Source organism: Perissodus microlepis, chromosome 8 (assembly GCF_051167445.1).
Source record: "Perissodus microlepis isolate ML-2025 ecotype Zambia chromosome 8, ASM5116744v1, whole genome shotgun sequence".
NCBI classification, from domain to species: Eukaryota; Metazoa; Chordata; class Actinopteri; order Cichliformes; family Cichlidae; genus Perissodus; species Perissodus microlepis.
Window position 1 is genome coordinate 25142421 of NC_140468.1, and position 20074 is coordinate 25162494.

The 20074-nt window shown below is 42.5% G+C and overlaps 1 protein-coding gene across 1 annotated transcript; it reads left to right on the forward strand.

Annotated features, from left to right (window-relative positions):
- Window positions 1-3906: 3906 nt before the first annotated feature.
- On the forward strand, window positions 3907-17732 carry bsk146 (brain specific kinase 146). The gene is made up of 5 exons (XM_084938382.1): window positions 3907-4158; window positions 11043-11293; window positions 12046-12248; window positions 12372-12563; window positions 12647-17732. The coding sequence occupies exons 2-5, from the start codon at window positions 11122-11124 to the stop codon at window positions 13424-13426; spliced, it is 1347 nt and encodes a 448-aa protein (XP_084794508.1). The 5' UTR covers window positions 3907-4158; window positions 11043-11121; the 3' UTR covers window positions 13427-17732.
- The last annotated feature ends 2342 nt before the right edge of the window (window positions 17733-20074 follow it).

A 20074-nucleotide genomic window follows, 5' to 3' on the forward strand; every position in this document is an offset into this window, starting at 1 on the left:
CTCCCTTCTCCCGTCACTCGTGAACAAGACCCAGAGATACTTAAACTCCTCCACTTGGGGCAGGAACTCGTCCCCAACCCAGAGTGGGCACTCCACCCTTTTCTGACTGAGGACCATGGCCTCAGATTTGGAGGTGCTAATTGTCATTCCCACCGCTTCACACTAGGCTGCGAAACGTTCCAAGGCGAGCTGGAGGCCATCACCTGATGAAGCCAACAGAACCACATCATCTGCAAAAAGCAGAGATGAGATCCTGAGACCACCGAAGTGGAAGCCTTCCGCCACTTGGCTATGCCTAGAAATTCTGTCCATAAAAATTATGAACAGAATCAGTCACAAAGGACAGCCCTGGCGGAGCCCATCACCCACCAGGAGTGAGTCCAACTTATTGCCGGTTATGCGGACCAATCTCTTGCAACGGTTGTATGAGGACTGAATCGCCTGTAGCAATGGGCCAGACACCCCATACTCCCGGAGCACCCCCCACAGGACACCCTGAGGGACACGGTCAAATGCCTTCATAACACATTCCACATACAAACTCCCATGCGCCCTCGAGTGTCCTTGAGAGGATAAAGAGCTGATCCAGTGTTCCACGACCAGGACGAAAACCACATTGTTCCTTCTGGATCCGAGGTTCGACTAACGGACGAACTCTCCTCTCCAGCACCCTGGCATAGACTTTCCCAGGGAGGCTGAGGAGTGTTTCTTTGCAAGCTCCTTTGACTGATTCCCCTGTAGTTGGAAAACACCCTCCGGTCCCCTTTCTTAAAGATGGGGAACACCACCCCGGCCTGCCAGTCCAGGGTTACTGCCCCTGATCTCCACACAACATTGTAGAGACGTGTCAACCAAGACAGCCCTACAACATCCAGAGCCTTCAGGAACTCGGGGCAGACCTCGTCCACCCCAGGGGCTCTGCCACCAAGGGGTTGTTTAACTGCCTCGGTGACCTTGCCCCCAGAGATTGGTGGGTCATCCCCTTTGTCCCCAGACTCTGCTTGCGCCACGGAAGACGTGCCAGTAGCTGCTAAGTTAAATGATAAAAAGTTGTTAACACTTTACTTTTGGACACACAGAAGTCGCCTTTCAAGTCTCACAATGGAAACAAGCCTTTCTGCTTTTCTATCTGGGCAGTATCCTTTGAAGGCATTTCATACATTTTCACTGCTATGCAGATGATGCCCAGCTATATCCATGAAGCCAGATGACACAATTAATTAAACTGCAGGAATGAGACACTAAAGACCTGGATGACCTATAATTTCCTTGATCTACACTACCAGTCAAAAGTTGCACACACCTTCTCATTTAAGATTTTCTTTATTTTCATGACTATTTACATTGTAGATTTTCACTAAAGGCATCAAAACCACAAACGAACACATATGGAATAATGCAGAATTTTATATTTTAGACTCTTGAAAATAGCTGCTCTTTGCTTTGATTACTGCTTTGCACACTTCTGACATTCTCTTAATGAGCTTCATGAGGTCGTCACCTAAAATGGTTTTCCATTAGTCCTGAAGGAGTTCCCAGAGATGCTGAGGACTTGTTGGCCCTTTTGTCTTCTCTCTTCATCCCAAACCATCTCGACTGGGTTTAGGTCAGGTGACTCTGGAGGCCAGGCCATCTTGCACACCACAGTTGTGAATAAATCCCCAACAGCGTCACCACCAAAGCCCCCCCACACCATCACACCTCCTCCTCCATGCTTCACGGTGGGAACCATGCATGTAGAGACCATCCGGTCACCTTTTCTGTGTCGCACAAAGACACGGCGGGTGGAACCGATGATCTCAAATTTGGATTCATCAGACCAAAGCACAGATTTCCACTGGTCTAATCTCCATTCCTTATGTTTCTTGGTCCAAACAAATCTGTTCGCTTGTTGCTTTTCCTTAGCAACAAGCAGTAGTGGTTTCTTAGCAGCTATATGACCATAAAGATCTGATTCATGCGGTCTCCTCTGAACAGTTGATGTAAAGATGTGTCTGCTACTGGAACTCTGTGTGGCATTTATCTGGTCTCTGACTTGCAATTTCTGAGGTTGGTGACTCGGATGAGTCGGATCAACAGCAGAGGTGACTCGTGGTCTTCCTTTCCTGGGGATGTCTTTATGTGAGCCAGTTTTTTGTGCACTAAAATCCCCCACAGTCCCGCGATGCATTGTCCTACAAAGCCAGGGCGAATGTACCTCGTGTTTGAAAACAGGTGAGCAATTTTTCTTTGGAGCAGGGACCACGCCAACCTGGTCCCAGGAGGACAAGGAGAAGCCTCCCATCTCCGTCTCGTCCCTCCACTGGGCTCGTCCATTCACAGCTCAGCTTGTGCTCCACCCTCGAGCTGCGCACCTCTGCCCTGCTGTCGATCACATGCATTATTTCCCACTGTCGCCTTTTCTGCTGTCAGGACTGGCTCGGTATCCTCACACGAGCCGTCTCACCTGACAATCGGGCGACAGGTCCTTCCTTCACACGCTTGGCTTCCACGCATTCCTTCCTTTTCATATCTGGGCCTACCCTCTTCTTTATCAAGTCCATTTGACAGCTAGTAGGCCGCAGTGGATTAAAAAAAAAAAAAATCATACAAAAACACTAAAAACGTCCAATATAATCCAAATAAAATCTACGCTCACAAATAATACCAGTTATAAAAGACAAATACAAATTTCCATTGTGTGATACACACTATCTCTAAAATTAGAAACATTCTGTCTCCAAGTGATTTAAATGTAACAATTTTACAATCTTTCTCCTCACATACAAAGTCTTGAATAATCAGGCCCATCTATAATACCTCACAGTAACATATCACCCCAGAAGAGCAATTCACTCTCAGACTGCTCCCTTACCTTTGGTTCCTAGGGTATTTAAAAGTAGAATGGGAGGCAGAGCCTTCTGCTCTCAGGCCCCACTTCTGTGAAACCAACTCCCAGTTTGGATTCAGGAGACATGAACCCTCTCACCCTCGCCCTACTTTTAAGATTAGGCTTAAATTTTCCATTTTGATAAAGCTTACAGTTATGGATGGATCAGGTGACCTTGAATCCTCCTTTAGTTACACATCAATAGCTCTATGCTGCTGGAGGTTTCTCATGACACACTGAATGTTTCTTTTTCACCCTTTTTACACTCGCTATGTGTTTATACATCACACTGTATTTAATTGTTAGTTTTTATTAATCTCTAGCTCTCTTGTGTCTTTTGTCCTTTCTTCTTCCCTCCCCCAGAACCAGGCCGTCCCGCCCTGAGCCTGATTCTGGTGGAGGTTGCTTCCTGTTAAAAGTGAGTTTTTCCTTCCCATTGTCACCAAGTGCTTATTCATAGGGGGTTGTGTGGGGCCACTCTCGGTACACCAGCTTCCGCTCACAGTCCAAAGACATATATGGGTTTAGGATAAAGTGTGAATTGTTGTCTGTCTTTATTTGTGGGTGTACCCTGCCTCTCGGCCGTGATAGCTGGGACAGACCACTCCATTTATTTATGTATTTATTCTTGGCACAAAAGCCTTAATATATCTTTGTACTAACCAACACTGCCTCAAATGACATCACCTAAAGACAGTTCATAGAAAAATACACAGCAAAGTCTGTTTACGTAAACGTTTACGAATCAGAATGCTTTATTAATCCCAGAGAAAATTATGTAAAAACAAATATAATAATAATATAACAATGATGTTTTTTTTCTAGCTATTATTAAAAATAGCCAATAGCTAGTTCAAGCTATCTGTTGGTAACATATTTATTTATTTGACTGTATTTGGAAGAAGTTGGATTTCCCATCATCCCTGAATGTACCATAGTCTGTATGGAGACAGCGAGCAGCGGCGGCTCCCAGCGGAGCAGCGCTGCGATTGGCCGGGCCAGCGAGGAGGGGGAGGGCTTTGTCTCTCCTCCCCTGCCTCTCCTCTCCTCCCATCCTAGAGGACAGAGCGATGCGGAGACAATAGGACGCAGAGCCGGAGGAAGCTGCAGGATGCTCGACACCACATCCACCGACGCTGCTCGGAGGCTTCTCGCTGGACACCGATATCAGACGTTTCTCTGGGCTCACCTGGTCTTAGTATGTGCTCTCATCTCCCTGTGTGTTTACCAGTAGCAGCCTGGGCCGACAGGGCGGACTTCACAGTCTCCATATGGGTATCAACTGAAAGGTGAGTAGCGAATTAAACCCGGGCTGACCGTTTATCCTCACCTGCACCCTGACCAACCAGGCTCCGTTACTGTGTGTGCCGCTATGATGTGTGCATGCAGTGCATCATTAGGCCAATGCCATACAGCAGCGCTCACACTGAAAACAAAACTGTGATTTCTTCTCTATGTTGTATGTACATTTTCTAATGTCATTGATCTCTGGCAAGCAACAATATCATTGATTGTAAGCATTTTAGGTTGTTTACAGTATCGGATTGTGTAGTGGAATTTGTATTATTGATCACAACACAACATCTAAAAGCCCTCCCTCACCCCCACTATGCATCCCGTGTTTTGCAGGAGGAGGAAGGGGTGGAGGAGGGGGGTTGGCAGTCAGGTATCTGCAGGAGCTAATGCATGTCTGTTCCTTTCCGCTATCTAAGCTCTGTTACACTAAAGTGACAGTGGTTGTCCCTTCAGTGAGTGCTGTCTGAGCACACACACTGCAGGTGACGATGCAGACCTGCTGAAAGCCGAAGCCTTTAGTGATTGGAGGATGATACAAGACCAGAATGTTTACATTCTGACTGGTCTACCTGCTGTCTATGTTTGCTGGATTATACTGGGCAATTTTGGGGACTTGCTTAGAAAAATGAAGGGTTACACCCTATAGCCAATCTATACAAGCCGATCTAAGCTATTATTTTGGATAAATCATGTAATCAATGCCTCAATGCTCATCCACAGTGCCTATATATTGTGTTGATGAGATGCCAGCTGAACTTAAACTAGGGGCCGGGTGGAGAGCTGAGTGAGCAGATACCTTTAAGTAGACCGAATAACCCGGATGAGGAGGTGATGGGAAGGAGTTTAAATAATGATTCTAAAGAACAGGGACTAGGTTGACTGGCTTGAAGATGCGGGTAGGACGATTGATGGATAAGACTGGTGAATTTGAATTAGTTGAAGATGGAAAATAACCAGTATTACCATAAGGATTTTGAGAGGATAGATCTTCCTTATTCAATTTTGATTAAAAAAATCCAAATACCAAGTTAAATTTTGTTTGCTAAATATGAAGACGAAGCCCTGAATATAGCCTAGTTAGCATAGTATAAATACTAATTAAGATTTTTAAGTCTCTGCTAGTTGTTGCTGCCGTCTGTTTTACACACCAATGATATTGGTGAGGTTTTTCAGTCAAATTCATCGCATCTGCTCTTTTAAGAGTTTTCAGTGATCTCCTGTTTATTGTTGATGCTAGTTAATGCTATACGTATATTACTGGATCTTACCACTGTGTTTGATACAGTGGACTACAACATCTTGAACACTCATTGTGTTGTTACTTGTTGGATGGCTTTGAACTGGTTTAAGTCTTATTTGAGTTGTAGGTGGTTTTCCATTAGCATTGGCAGTTATTCTTCTAAAACTACCCCCTTAACCAGTGGTGTACCTCAAGGTTCCATTCTTGGTCCACTTCAGTTGTACACACACCTTTTGGGTTTATTTTTTTTAAAAACCCATCATGTTCCTTACCACTTTTTTGCAGATGAAACCCAGATTTACCTCCCTCTTAAACCCGTCTCCAACTCCTCTGCTGAGGTTAGAATGTGGCTTTAATAAACAGCGCTCAACCCTGTGATAGTACAACTGAAATTTTAGTGATTCCTCCGGCGAATAAGCAGCCAGTTACATTTTCCACTATCCCTTTAGATCTTGAGACTTAGGAATCATTTCTTAAACCTCAGGTTTAAAGTCTGGGTGTTATCTTTGATTCATCTCCTTAATTAGACAGATCACAGCAGTTATAGCCAGCTTTCTTCAATTGAGATATTAAATATAGTTAAAAACTTCTTTCTTTTCATGACCTTGATAAAGTAATCCATGATTTCATTACATCTAGATTGGATTACTACAAGTTATTATATGTTGGGTTGAGCAAAACACTTAAAACATGTCTGCAGCTGGTTCAGACTGCAGCTGCTAGACTCCTGAAAGATACACGGAAGCGTCACCCATTCTTAAATTATTACACTGGTTTCCTGGGAAGTACAGGATTCATTTTAAAATATTGTTGCTTGCGTGTAAGTGTTTACACGGGCTCGCCTGTGTTAACTCTCAAATCCTTTAGTTTCTCATGTCCTATGCCTCTCACTTAGGTCTGTTGATCAGCACCTTCTAGTAATTCAGAATTCCCAATTGGCTCGTACAGGCGACAGGGCTTTCTTGTCCCCCAAACTCCAAAAATAAGTAGGAACATATATTTTTTTTAATTTCTCCAAGTGCTCTTTTACTTTTAGGATTTCAATTTGTATTATTTACTGTTTATTTTGATCCCTTTTAAAATTATTATTATTATTTAATCATTTTATTGTGGACTTTTTTTTTTATTAGTAAAATTTGCTTGATTTTGATTTCAGGCCTTTAAAACGTTCTAAATAAAATCTGTAAAATCAAACTAAGGTGTAAATATCTACTGCTGAGGAGCTGTAATATAAGTAGGTACTAGAGATTTTGGCAACCACATTCTGTTTTTGTTCACTTTCCACACACACACACACACACACACACACACACACACACACACACTGACTGGTGTTTTGCTACTCAACAGTCCCTGTGTGCTGGCGTCCCTCTGCTCCCTGCCAGTGCACATTTACACACAGTCACAGTCACTTTGATTATGTGCGTGTGCAGCAGTCAGCAGCTTTTTTTTAATAAATAGAAGACAAATCAAACGTGTCAAGAACATTTAAAGGCTAAATATTTTTGTTGCTGCAGTTTCTCACGTGGAAGGCAGGAATGTGTTTCTTCGCAGCACATCTATCAGGAGAACAGAAACAGTCACTAAAATGCAAAAAAAATTAAACTGTTATTGTTGGAGGGCAGCGCGGCTGCATCAGTGGGGGTGGACGTGGCTGTGATCGTTGCCTTGGCTCGTCGAATGTGCTCCGGCTCGGCCCGCTGGTTGCATAAGCAGTCTGGGATTTAGTCAGCTGCGGCCCCTGGTCGCTGCTCTGTTTCCACAGAGTGTTAAACCTGGTGGCACAGAGGGTCAGTGTTGAGCGAGTGGGGAGGGCTGGGGGGATGTGGTCAGCTGAAAGGAACATGCTGTATTTTGTGTCTGTTCCCAGAACGTTGAATTTTGCAGGCTGTTGGAGAGAACAGTCTGCAGGAAAGGACGACAAACACAAGCATTAATCTGTCAACTGACTTTTTAGGTTTAGTATAAAACTGTCCCAAACTAGACACCAGAAAATCTGAATTTACCATGACACAGGTTAGCATCTTCACATTGTATAAAAAGAACCAGAAATATTCCTTTCACAATAATACACTGGACTCAGCGTGTGGTTCTTATTTGTGCTTGACAGGGATCCCCAGGGATCAATAAAGTATTCTGATTCTGATTCTGATTGACGAATAATTTATTAAATATTAAACAATTATAGCAATTGTTGACGATTAATTCGCTTTGAGATGAATGGATCAATGATATGCTTTGGGGAAAATGAACAATGTGTATAATAATGTGTTGTGGAGCGAATGTTGAAGATGATTACAACAAATAATTAATATGTGAAAGGCTTATTTCAACATTAGATAACTTTGTATAAACTTACAGTATGTGGTATGCAGTTGCCCCTAACTTAATACATCTGTTTATGTATTTATACTCCTAAACACCAAAAAGTACAACAACAGTGGTGTGAGACAGAGGCTGCCATTCTCCTTCACCTCATCCTGAAAAGTTTCCCAGCATTATTTGAACATGAGCTGCAGGGAAAATACCAAATTTGAACCCTTTTGATAATCTCATTTTACCCATCCAGCTGCTCTGCAGTTGTTCCTACCAGCGATGCAAAGCACTTGCGACACGCAGCTGCTTTTGCATCGAGTTGTTTCTATTGTTAAAGGTGAGCCTATGTGATGCACTCACGCAGTGGGACTGCAGACTTCCCCTCCACACGGAGAGCCGACATTTATCCTGGCCTGATGACTCACTGAGCTACACGAGTCTTACTGCTTCTATATAAATACAGATGCAGTTTTATTTGTGGTAAACGAAAGCACACACATACAGCAGCAGGCCAAAAAACACACAGGTCTATAGAAGCTGGAAAAGGAAAAAAAAAGACCTGAAAACAGAGTGTGTTAGATAAAGGCAGAGTGTGATGAATGCTGGGATTGTCTGGTCTACACACACACACACACACACACACACACCATCTTCATGTGAATATTAAATATATAAAGATGCAGAATCTTCTGAACTTTGAGACTGTAGCTTGACCTACATCACAGACTTTTTTTTTGCACATACTAGCTGGAAAAACTTAAGCTCTAGATCTGCTAATAAGAGCTGTGGGAACAGTTTGCAGATCACTGCTGCAACTAACCACACAAGCTGCTGTACCTTGTCAAAATTTTCCTTTTACTTTGATTTCATGAAACCAGTTTATTCTCAAAGCTGAAATTCGCTCCGTGCTCTCTCCTGGTTGTGTACACCTAATGAAATCAGGCTGGAAGTTTGGCTCCATTAAACGAATTGGTCGAGCACAGTGGAAGTGTGTTAATCCGGTTATGCTTAAAATGATTAGGGACTCAATCTAGTCAAGATCATCAGACCTAAGGCAGAAATCAATTCAGTATTAATACTGCTTTCCAGGGAGTCCTGGGTAAAGAGGTACGAAATAAGTTAAATCTCATTAGCCAGTCGTTAAAGGTCTGCAGACTGTGCTGGACAACTGAACCAGTTCAATGGCATTAATAGATACGGGTTCAGGAGATGATTACTGGGCCTTTTTGTCAACCTGGGTCATATGTGGTATCTTCACAGCCACTGTAATTCCCATTTTTCTGAAGATACACTTGGTGCCAAATAGTGTGCATGTTTCCTCCTTTTTTGCAACATGTTTACTGCGTCCACAACTTTAGTTTTTTATCCATTTTCTTCTACTTACCCAATTCACAGTTGTAGTTGGACTTCAGCCTTTCACAGGTTTCATAGGATGAGAGGTGGGATTGCCAGTCTATCATAGGGCTAACACAGATTAGATTCACCCATGAACTCACCATGCATGTCTGTGGGGGGAAACCAAAAAGCTCCAGAAAAGTCCAAGCTGCCCCGTGGAGTTGGACCCAGAAACTTCTTGCTGTGACGTACAAACCACCACAGCACGTCTTTTTGCACGTTTAAATCTAGTTTGGTTTTATTCAAACAGTGGAACTTTATATTATAAAGGATAGAACTACAACAATGTGAGAAATACAATCCCTTTCCATCCTTGTGGCAGCTGTTAGCATCTTTAGGACTCATTAGCGCTTGCTAACTGGTGCTAATTAGCTCTAAGCATTGCAGAGTGTCAATATCTGTGGCTTATCTGGGTTCCTCATCTACAGAGAGATAACACTGTTAGCAACACTTAAATCACTATATCACTATTTACTCATAACTGTAATTCTTGTTGTAAAATAATTAATTAGTTATTGGAAAATCAGTTTAAACTGTTTATTCAGTTATTTAGCACTTTTTGATGGAGCTAAATGGGAAAAAAAAGGAAAAGTTCAAATTTACTGCCCCAGTTTTCACTCAAAACAGCTAGCTTGGTTGAATTTGCAGCTTTAAGTAGTTATTATTGACTGAATATACATTGTACGTTTATGAATGTTGTCTTGATAACATACCAGAGCCAAACGCACACTCACAGAAAAAGAACGAGGCACAATCCTGCAGTGCTACAGTAAGCACTTCTGATCCCCGGCAGAAACAAATGGTCTCCTCTGTTTACAACTCCCTCCTGTGCATGTGTGTTTTTATCACATGCACCCAAGAGCTTTTATTTAGAGGAGAGAGAGAGATACAGTACATCCTCTCTGTACTGCCATTTATCACCCAAACTGACTCATCTCTCCTCACCTGCTGCCGTCAGCCTCTCTTCCTGTCCGCTTCACACGCAAAAAAGATTACACTCCCACAGAGAACACAGAGGGCTGTGGAGGGGCGACGGGGTACTTAAAGTAGCACATTGCTGTGTGTGTGTGTGTTTGATCACATATTTGGCAACTTAACGTTGTGATGCATACAACTGAATGTTACTTTCTGCATCTAAAACCAGACTGCGCAATGAAATGTTATCCATCTGTGGATGTGTGCGGAGAATATGAGATATGTGAAGTACATGGAATGGCAGGCGAGTGTGTTGATGATGAGGAGGCTGCTGTAAATATAAAGCCAATCCAAGTGTCTGCTCATATAGAGTGGCTGCTTTCCAGCACCTCGGGTTGTGTAACGAGTGTGTGTGTGCTTGTGTGTGTGCGCGCTCCTATAGTTCCTCCACATTCGCCTGGATCAGTGAGGGTCAGTGCTTGGCAGGTCCAGCCGCTCAGGAAGAGAAAAAAGGGAAGCAATCACTAAGAATAATCACACTGCAGCAGGAATTGGATTTGCTAGAAAGGACTGTTATTGGCTGCCTGTGTGTGTGTGTGTGTGTGTGTGTGTGTGTGTGTGTGTGTGTGTGTGTGTGTGTGTGTGTGTGTGTGTGTGTGTGTGTGTGACTCAGCTCACAGCTCAGCTCTGGTATCCCCCTTGGTGAGTAGCATTTAGAATTACTTAAGCCTTCACTGCAGATAATTAGCATTTTCAGCGGCTATCACACTGCAGATCAGAGCAGCACGCTGTGAGCTTCGGTGTCGACAGCGTGCTGTGCATTGCCGACCTTGGAATGCAACACAAACATCACATATCACATTCTCCTGTTTTGGTCCCACAAGAGGACGAGAGCGTGTTTTTCTCTTCGTGTGCCCGTCCTATCACAGCCAACTTGTTGTACTTGAAATGAGGAAGAGTAGAAGGATGAAGCAATTTTCAAAATGTTTCTCCTCTCTTCTTTCTGTACAGTGACACCAGCTGTTAGCTGCTATTGCTGCTCCTGTCCTACCCGAGTCAGTTTTTTTTGCACCCTGAAGCAGTCCGCACCATGACCTCCTCTCCGCTGGTTTCTCGAGCCAACATGGACATCCTGGATGAGCTGCAGCTGATTGCTGCCCAAAATTTGGAGAGACTAGAGGTCAACAAGTACTATGAGGTGATCAGAGAGCTGGGCAAGGGAACCTATGGCAAGGTGGATCTGGTCATTCACAAGATCAGAGGTAAGGGACCACCACAGAGTACATGACGTCTTAAGTGATTGCGCTGTCACCTTTTTGTTTTGGTCTCTGCACCTTAAGTGTAATTTCGCTTTTGGCTCCTAATGAGATGTCACTTTGTTTAGACAGAAGTGTTAATAGTTAGATTAGAGGATGGAGTGCTAAATTGCAAGCTTGGTTAAATAACTGCATTCATAAATGTACAGACAGAAACCTCCTTAGTGAAAAGTTACAGACTAATAATTAAAATAGCAGAAATCTCAAGCACTGTCTTCTTGGATAGGGTGCACCTCACAGCCGATTATTTTCTAAAATGGTCAATTAAAAATGCTCCATCAGTAACCACCACCACAAACATAAACGACAACACCCTCAACTGGTCACGGCAGATGGCTGCGCCTCCCTGAGCCTAATTCTGCTGGAGGTTTCTTCCTGTTAAAAGGGAGTTTTTCCTTTCCACTGTCACCAATTGCTTGCTTGAAGGGGGTCATCTGATTTCGGGGGTTTTCTCTGTCTTTACCTAACAATATAAAGCGTCTTAAGGCCCCTGTTGATGTGATTTAGTGACATAAATAACGCCGAATTGAATTCAAAGAGTTTCAGTTCAGCCACTCCAATCAGCACAGGGGTTTAACTTTAAGCCTCAACAAAATCTAAATAAGTGAGTAATTTAAAATAACACCTCAGTAAAGTCGTGATACAAAAATGGGTTTTTTGTGCATCTGTAAAAAAAACATCTGTATTTTTCCCAAAAGGTACAAAAATGGCACTGAAGTTCCTGAAGAAGAAGACAACCAAGCTGAAGTCTTTTCTACGGGAGTACAGCATCTCCCTGTACCTGTCTCCGTGCCCCTTCATCATCAACATGTTTGGCATCGCCTTCGAGACCGACGAGTACTACGTGTTTGCACAGGAGTATGCCGTGGCGGGAGACCTCTTCGATATAATTCCTCCACAGGTGCTGATTCGCAGATAACGATAGTAATACAGATGATTACTGATCCACAGTCAGAAGAAAGTTGGCTTAAAACTGTAAAATCCTCTGAATAAAATAGTGCTTTTCCTTTCTTTGGCCCTCAAGGTCGGTCTTCCTGAAACAGTAGCAAAGCGCTGTGTACACCAAGTAGCCATCGCTCTGGACTACCTGCACTGTAAGAAGCTGGTCCATCGGGATATTAAGCCTGAAAACATCCTCATCTTTGACCGAGAGTGCCGCAAGGTCAAGCTCTCTGACTTCGGAATGACTCGCCGGGCTGGCTCACCAGTGAAAAGAGTGAGTGGTGTTTGAGTTTTGTACGTTTTTATATTCGCACACGTTTCCTCCAGTGACTGTAACCTGTTGGGTTTCCCCTCCAGGTGAGCGGCACCATCCCCTACACAGCTCCGGAGCTCTGCGATGTGTCCCGCCACGAGGGCTTCTGCGTGGACTACAGCACTGACGTCTGGGCCTTCGGTGTGCTGCTGTTCTGCATGCTGACCGGTAACTTCCCTTGGGAGAAGGCTCTGCCCTCTGACTCTTTCTACCAGGAGTTCATCCGTTGGCAGAGGAGGAGGACGAACACGGTGCCGTCGCAGTGGAGGCGCTTCACCGAGCAGGCCCTTCGCATGTTCCGCCGCCTGCTATCGGTGGAGCAGGACCGCCGCTGCTCCGTCAAAGAAGTGTTCGGGTACTTCAGCCACTCCTGGATGTTAGACGCGGAGAACGATAACAACAATGGCAACACGGTTGCTGGAGGTGGCGGCGAAAGAGTTAGTGGCGGAGGCGGAGGCGGCGGCGGCGGTGGAGGAGGTGGAGGGGGAGGAGGAGTCCGAGGGGAGGTGGACGGCACAATCTCGTCATCATCGTCCGGGGAAGAAGACGAGGAGCTTCTCGTGGAGAGGATGAAGCAGCAGACTCTGTCACCTCGCTCCCCAGTGTCGCCCCTCTCTCCCATGTTGCCAATGGCGGTGAAGAGGGGGAGCGGAGGCAGCGGGGCCAAAGGAGGGATGATGGAACCCGGCGGGGGCCACCATTTCGTGTCCGTCTCCACCAACAGCTCCGTGTCATCCACCAACAGCTACGATCGAATGCCCCGAGAAAACGGCTCACCTGGCGGCCGCATGCTAGTGCCGACACCCATAGAAATCTGCGTCTGAGCATGTCAGGGCTCACCGGCACACACTTTTATACCTCTCATCCAACCACGTAGATGTTCATGCATGGGAAAAGAAACAAAGCGATAACAAAGTACTAACACGTCTCCTGTTTTAAACATTGTGGGAAAGGAAGAGCGCAGACACACACGCGCCGGAGGACTTCCGAGGACGTCTTTGTAGAACGCACACATTCCTCATGATTGGTCGAATGTCCTGTTTTAACACTTGGAATTCAAGGATACGTTCAAAATGCAAGTGTAGAAAAATGAAGAAAAAAACGCTACATTAGAGATTTCACCACTAAATCGATCTGACAAGAAGACCAAAATATATTCCTTAAAGCAATACTTGCAGCAAAAAAAATGAATTAAAATAACATAAAAAGATAAAAAAGTCAGCAGGAGTTGGGCAGAACTCCTCGTGATCTCTTCAACACTGATAAGAAGTTTTTTTTTAAGAAGCCAAGGGACAAAAGATTCGTGTTTTTGACCGAAACAGAGCTCAAGCTAACAACTTACAAGATAAAAAGACTGACTGAGCCGTGGTTTCAGTGTTTTACTTGTAACAAAAATATGAAAGTGTGAATGTGTCCGTGTGCGTCGAATCTAAAACAAGTAGTTTAATTTTTCTTTGAGAATTTTATTATTTATTTGAATCTTTAAAAAAAGAAGAAAAAAAAAGACTACACAATCTATTTTTTCTATTTTTTTGTAAGGTAGCTCTCTTTGTTTCCCATTCGACTCAGCATTGTGATATGGTGTTGAGGTATAGCTGTGTAACAGGTGTGGTATGCTGCTGTACATACTGAATACTTGCGCATTATGTGAGATGATCTACAGCTTTCCTTCATCTCAGACTAGATGGAGCGAATGCGTGCGATGTCTCTGCTCTTCACCATAAACATATCTACTTCACAGTTGGAAGACTTTTTTCTACTCACTCCTGAAATTCCGTTTGTATGGTGTTCCTTTGAAGCGTTTTTCCAAAAGAGAACAAGAAAAAGATCTGTCTGCTTTGCTCACGTTTTCATCCAGACCTTCACCTAAAAATGTGTTTTCTTTTAAACTTTGTCTGAAAAAGAAAAATGATCTGTTCCAATTAAGTGCAGGGGGAAAAAAAGCAAACACTCAAGAGTCACTTTTTATAAACTGCATGACGAGTAATTCAAACTTCGAATCTGAACCGGCTTTAGGAGGAAAAAAAAGGTAAAATGTTGTGACGTGATTTTTTTTTTTTGCAGTAGCACAATTTCTTGCATCATGTCCCAGAGTGAATATTGCTGTTATGACCTCTTGAGACATCCTAGGGCTAAAAGAAAAAAAATCTGAATATACTTACTTAGTTTCTATCCAGTGTGATGTATTTGTAATGCTATTAATGTTGTGTGCTCATCTCACCACCTTCAGGAACTAAAAAAAAAAAGCTAAGCATGAAGACAGAGCGAGAGATTTGAATTTGAATCAAATGTAGGGACTTAAATGTTTTGCTTTTGGATTTAAAAAACAACAACAAAACTAATCCATTCCTTTTTGACTTCGTGAATATCAATTGAATTATTTTTCTTTGGGGGGGTGGATCATGCGTAGTGTGTGAATGGATGTTCTCTGTGTTGCTTTTCAGACATAAACTGCATGAAACTGTATGTGCTAAAGCCCTCTTGTGAAAAACTGCTCAGTGTTTATCCCGTCACAGGCTGTAGCACTCTATAGTTGTAGTTAGTATACCAGTGACAAACAACACGTCAGTAGCCTCAGCTCGGATCTGACAGAGGACCAGCTCAGCCCCTCCGCATGATGCGTTGGATCAGCGAGAGAGTAAATAACTGCATCTTGTGACAATCTCTGACCTCATCGGCAGCCTCCTGATTCAGAACAAAGGACGGTCCTGATGCGGACACTGCTCCCCATCTGTCAACTTCAAGCAGCGCTGTGCTGTGCGGACTAAACCGTGCGAGCCCAAGCACATCCCACACTCGCATGACCGTATGAAGCCACATTACCTCATCGCGTCATTGTTCCTTTGCAGCGTTCACTCCGAAACCATCTTTCAACATTCGCGCTCTTCCCAAATAAACGTGATGTGCTTGAAGCACCCATGGCAACGTGCAACGATAAGCAACGTGAGGATTCCTGTAAATAGAGACACGTGGAAGGTTTTATTGACAATTCTTGTTACGTAAAAAAGAGCCGACACCAAATCAGTCTCTCAGTAGTGTAGACATTATTATTGATTGGTTTGTGAATTTTCTGTTATAAAGTCTTGAGGTAAGTGTTTTCAGCGTCACCACTTTGCTCTTGCTCGGAAAGCAGATGTGTCAAGCGAGAGGTGGATCTGACTATGAAGCGATGTTATGCTTTTTGTCAGTCACAAGTCACTGGCCGATGAGCATGGCCTCCATAATTCGCTTTTCTGACAAAAATTTGCAAAGTGAAACGAATGATGTTTTTTTTTCCATTTACCACAAATGACTGGAATTCCTATTTTAGCCACAGGGATCATCGCCTGGTGGTCAGTATAAACAGTTTGGGTTTAAAGCACCTCTTTAATGGTTTCACTTTTCAGACATGGACACCATGGCCACCTTTAATACTATTTCTGTACCTCGGTTAAAGGGCCAGTACGTAGGGCTCGGTGATATTAAATGATAAGACTGCAGATTGCCAGCAGCTCATTACTCTTTCCAAGCATCTAGTAAAACTTCTGGTGGCTTTCACCTCATTTCAAACACAATAAATGGCCCTAATAGAGCCTTTGTTTCTTTGGCACATTCTGGGCTACACAGGCTCTCATGCTGCTCTACAATATTTCATTTTCCTTTAAGCTAAGTTGAGATTTGCTATAACTAAAGGGGACCTATTCTGCTCCTTTCAAAGTAATTGTTATTTATTTTAAACTGAAACAAGCTACTTTAGCTCCTCCCCTCTAAGACAACTTTCTTCTGATTGGCTGCCGATTGTAAACAGAAGGTTTGAACAGCAGACAGGTGGGATGACAGTGTCTGCAGCTAAAGCTATGTTCCTGGGATGACTGTATTGAGTATATCACCTCCCTCTCATGACGTCATATTGATCCAAGGGTAGCTATCAGAACCTGAGTGTTTAAAACAAGTTTTAAGGTAGTTTTCAGCTCACAGGCATTATACATCCAAAGACCTCACTATCTAAGCATCCTTAATATGAGTATCTAACACTGTAACAGTATGTTTATGACAAAGACATGAAAATGAATGAAAGGTTCCCTTTACTTTTATGCTATGTAGGCAGTTGAGTTTTGAAAAGAAAGCTAATTGTGTTTAGCAAACAGGATCCAGGATTTTTTTCATCTGTGTCAAACAACCCCTGAATTCAGTGTTTTTAAGCTGTCTTAGTTTGGTGTCATTCAGCTTGATTTTTCTGAATTATTCTCTTGCATTAGTAAAGAGATCAACATTAGCTTATTATACCCCTAATGTCGGGTATTTTGAAATTGAAATATTCAATTTTCTTCTTTAGCCTTGCTTCTTTTTTCCAAGCATGGAACCATCCGTAGCTAAATTAGCTAGCTAACATTTTGATAGTGGAGACAGAGCTATTGGTAAAGTCAGATGTTTTAGCATCGTCTTGCCAACATTCTTTAAAACAGAAAATTTGACTTTTTATCATGTTGTCTTATAAAACATTATACCCAAACCTCCAGTCTAACCTAACAATCCAAAGTAACTGCTGTTGTTAGTTATAGACAATTAGCCAACAGGATGTTATTTCTAATGAATGAATGATGATCAGTTGCAGTCCCTGTTTTATGAGTTAGCAAGCAAAACACAGAATATCAAAATACCAAAAAGTAAATCTTTATTTTGAAAGACATGCCCAGTACTGCTGTAGTTTCCTATCAGAATAATTTTAAGTAAATGATTCACTAGAACTTGTGGTACAAGCACTGTGCTCAGATGAAATACCAGTGCAGTATACAGTACGCTGCAGACGAGGATACATCCGTTCACAAGCTGGGAGAGAAGATGAGTGACACAAAACTAGAAAGTGAGATGTGCATTTGTCATACGCCACCTTCCCCTTGCTCCCTCCCAGCGTCTGAGTCAGCCACCGCTGCCTCCTCATCCTATTCATATTGTGACGTGCTGTAATGGCGTTCCAGTGTCTTTCTGTCCGGTGACATAGCTGTATTTCAAAGCATCATGGTTTTTGTGGCGTTTTAGTGAGTAGATGACCACAGCACTAGAACTTGTACCCGGTTCTGTCTTTGCAATACAACTGTCTTCCTGTAAGCTGAGATTTAGTCAATAAAATAAGAATTCTTGTTCGAGTGATATTTGCATTTTTCTTGTTTTTCCCCTCCCAAGAGTTCTTTGGCATGCAATTGAATTTCATACAGGTGAAATTATGTAATCGCATTCACACAAGGGAATTTTTAGGGGCATCTAATGAATGTGGACAAATTTTATAACCAAGAAGAAATAAGTAATTTCAACACTCCATGGTAACCTGTAAATAGGCACTTGGTGATGGTGGGGGAAAAGAACTTCCTTTTAGCAGGAAGAGACCTCTGGCAGGAAAGTTTTAATTTTTAATTTTAATTTGGGGGCTCAGGTTAATGATGTTCATATAGTGCACTGAAATTTATATATGAATAAAACAAGAATAGTAGATAAATTACTTCTAGTATTGTATGAGTTTAAACCACAAATTTTGAATAAAGGTATATGCTGCTAGTAAAGTATTTTGGATATATGTTACAATGTTTCCATAGAAACATAAATGCTGGGTGGCTGACTGCAGTGTCCAAGTATAATTCAGAAGAATAATTTCAGATTTTGGTTAATGCACCAGTTTTAAGGCGAACCCTTTAATTATCAAACGCGAGGCAAAGGTTCAGTCATGTTTACCAGAATTTTTCAAAGTAAGTTAAAAAAAATTATTTGCACCAAAGCAGATAAGAGGAGAATCATGCACAGAATTGTTTCTGCCATTTAATATGACGATCGTTAAGACATGATGGTGAATTATGCCTCTGTATATCAGGAGGAGGACTTTAAATTCAATTCTGGATTCAGGGAGCTGACACAGTAACTAACTTCTAATATTTAAGCCTAACAAGGCCATAGACGCCTGATAGCATGCAACTAATGATGAATTAGCTTGTGACCTTCAAATTTTCTAAAAATCACAGTAAAGAGCGTTTGTTTTATAGTTTAGCAAAAAGTTGCTTTAACCTATCGTACCCCAGTGCAGTCGAAGAACACTTGTTGTATATAAATGACTTTTTTGCATTTTTACTGTACATACAGCAAACATTTAAACTGATACAACATAAAGAAAATTAGCAGGCCCTTTACTTATTATTCACTAAGTGGAGATGAACATAATGACGTTGGAAAAGAACAGCTGTGTAACCACAGTGGGTGATGGCTGAATTTAGTTGCCTCAGTTTCACAGTTGTGCATGCTGGGGCACTGCCATGGGTTACTCAGACACTAACCGTGTACTTTATTTTCATTTTTGATAATTGTTGTTCTTTTCCCGCCCCTCTAGGACATTGTAACTAATTAATTTGCTTGAAAATATCAAATCACTCTGATCCCAGCAAATACTTGGATTCAGACAGATACTGATACACCATTCTTTATTCAGTTATTAGTTGTTATTAATATCTGGCTCTCTTCCACAGCGTGCTTTTGTCCTGTCTTCCTTTCTCCCCCCAGCCGGTCAACCGCAGATGGCCGCCCCTCTCTGAGCCTGGTTCTGCCGGAGGTTTCTTCCTGTTAAAAAGGAGTTTTTCCTTCTCACTGGTGCCAAAGTTCTTGCTCATAGAGGGTCATATGATTGTTGGGGTTTTCTCTGTTTTCTTTGTATTACTGCTGCCTTACAATATAAAGCACCTTGAGGCGACTGTAGTTGTGATTTGGCACTGTATAAATAAAACTGAATTGAAACTGAATAGAATGGACTTCAAAGGAAAAATGAAATAAAAAGTCAAAAGGCAGTCAAACAAGAAAACAGAGTGAAGAGAATGGCAAACTGCATTGTAGCCCTTCTTTTACACTTTGTTTTCTAATAATAATGGATTGCATTTATATAGCGCTTTTCGAGACCCTCAAAGCGCTTTTACAATTCCACTATTCATTCACTCTCACATTCACACACTGGTGGAGGCTACAGTTGTAGCCACAGCTGCTCTGGGGCAGACTGACAGAAGCGAGGCTGCCATATCGCGCCATCGGCCCCTCTGGCCATCACCAGTAGGCGGTAGGTGAAGTGTCTTGCCCAAAGACACAACCGGGGCTTGAACCGACAACCTTCCGATTACAAGATGAACTGCCAACTCTTGAGCCACGATCGCCCTTTTAAATAGTATATTTACTCATGCATGAGTTCCACCTGTCTTTGTGTTTTTGCTAAGTGTTTGTGAGCTGTTACATTCTCATAAAGACAAAGCAGGTGAAATATGGTTATGAATTAAACAGCAAATGCATTGCTAACTAGATATTTCACATAATAGCTGTTAATGTCAAACTTAATATCATGAATTAATAAGGGAGCTTTTCTGTTGCATGAACTTTGGCGCCCTCTGCATCCCAGTAAAATTACTGGTTATTACCAGTAAGGCTTTCAGTAGTTTTGGATCAGAGTGATTTTATAAAATGTCCTTTTG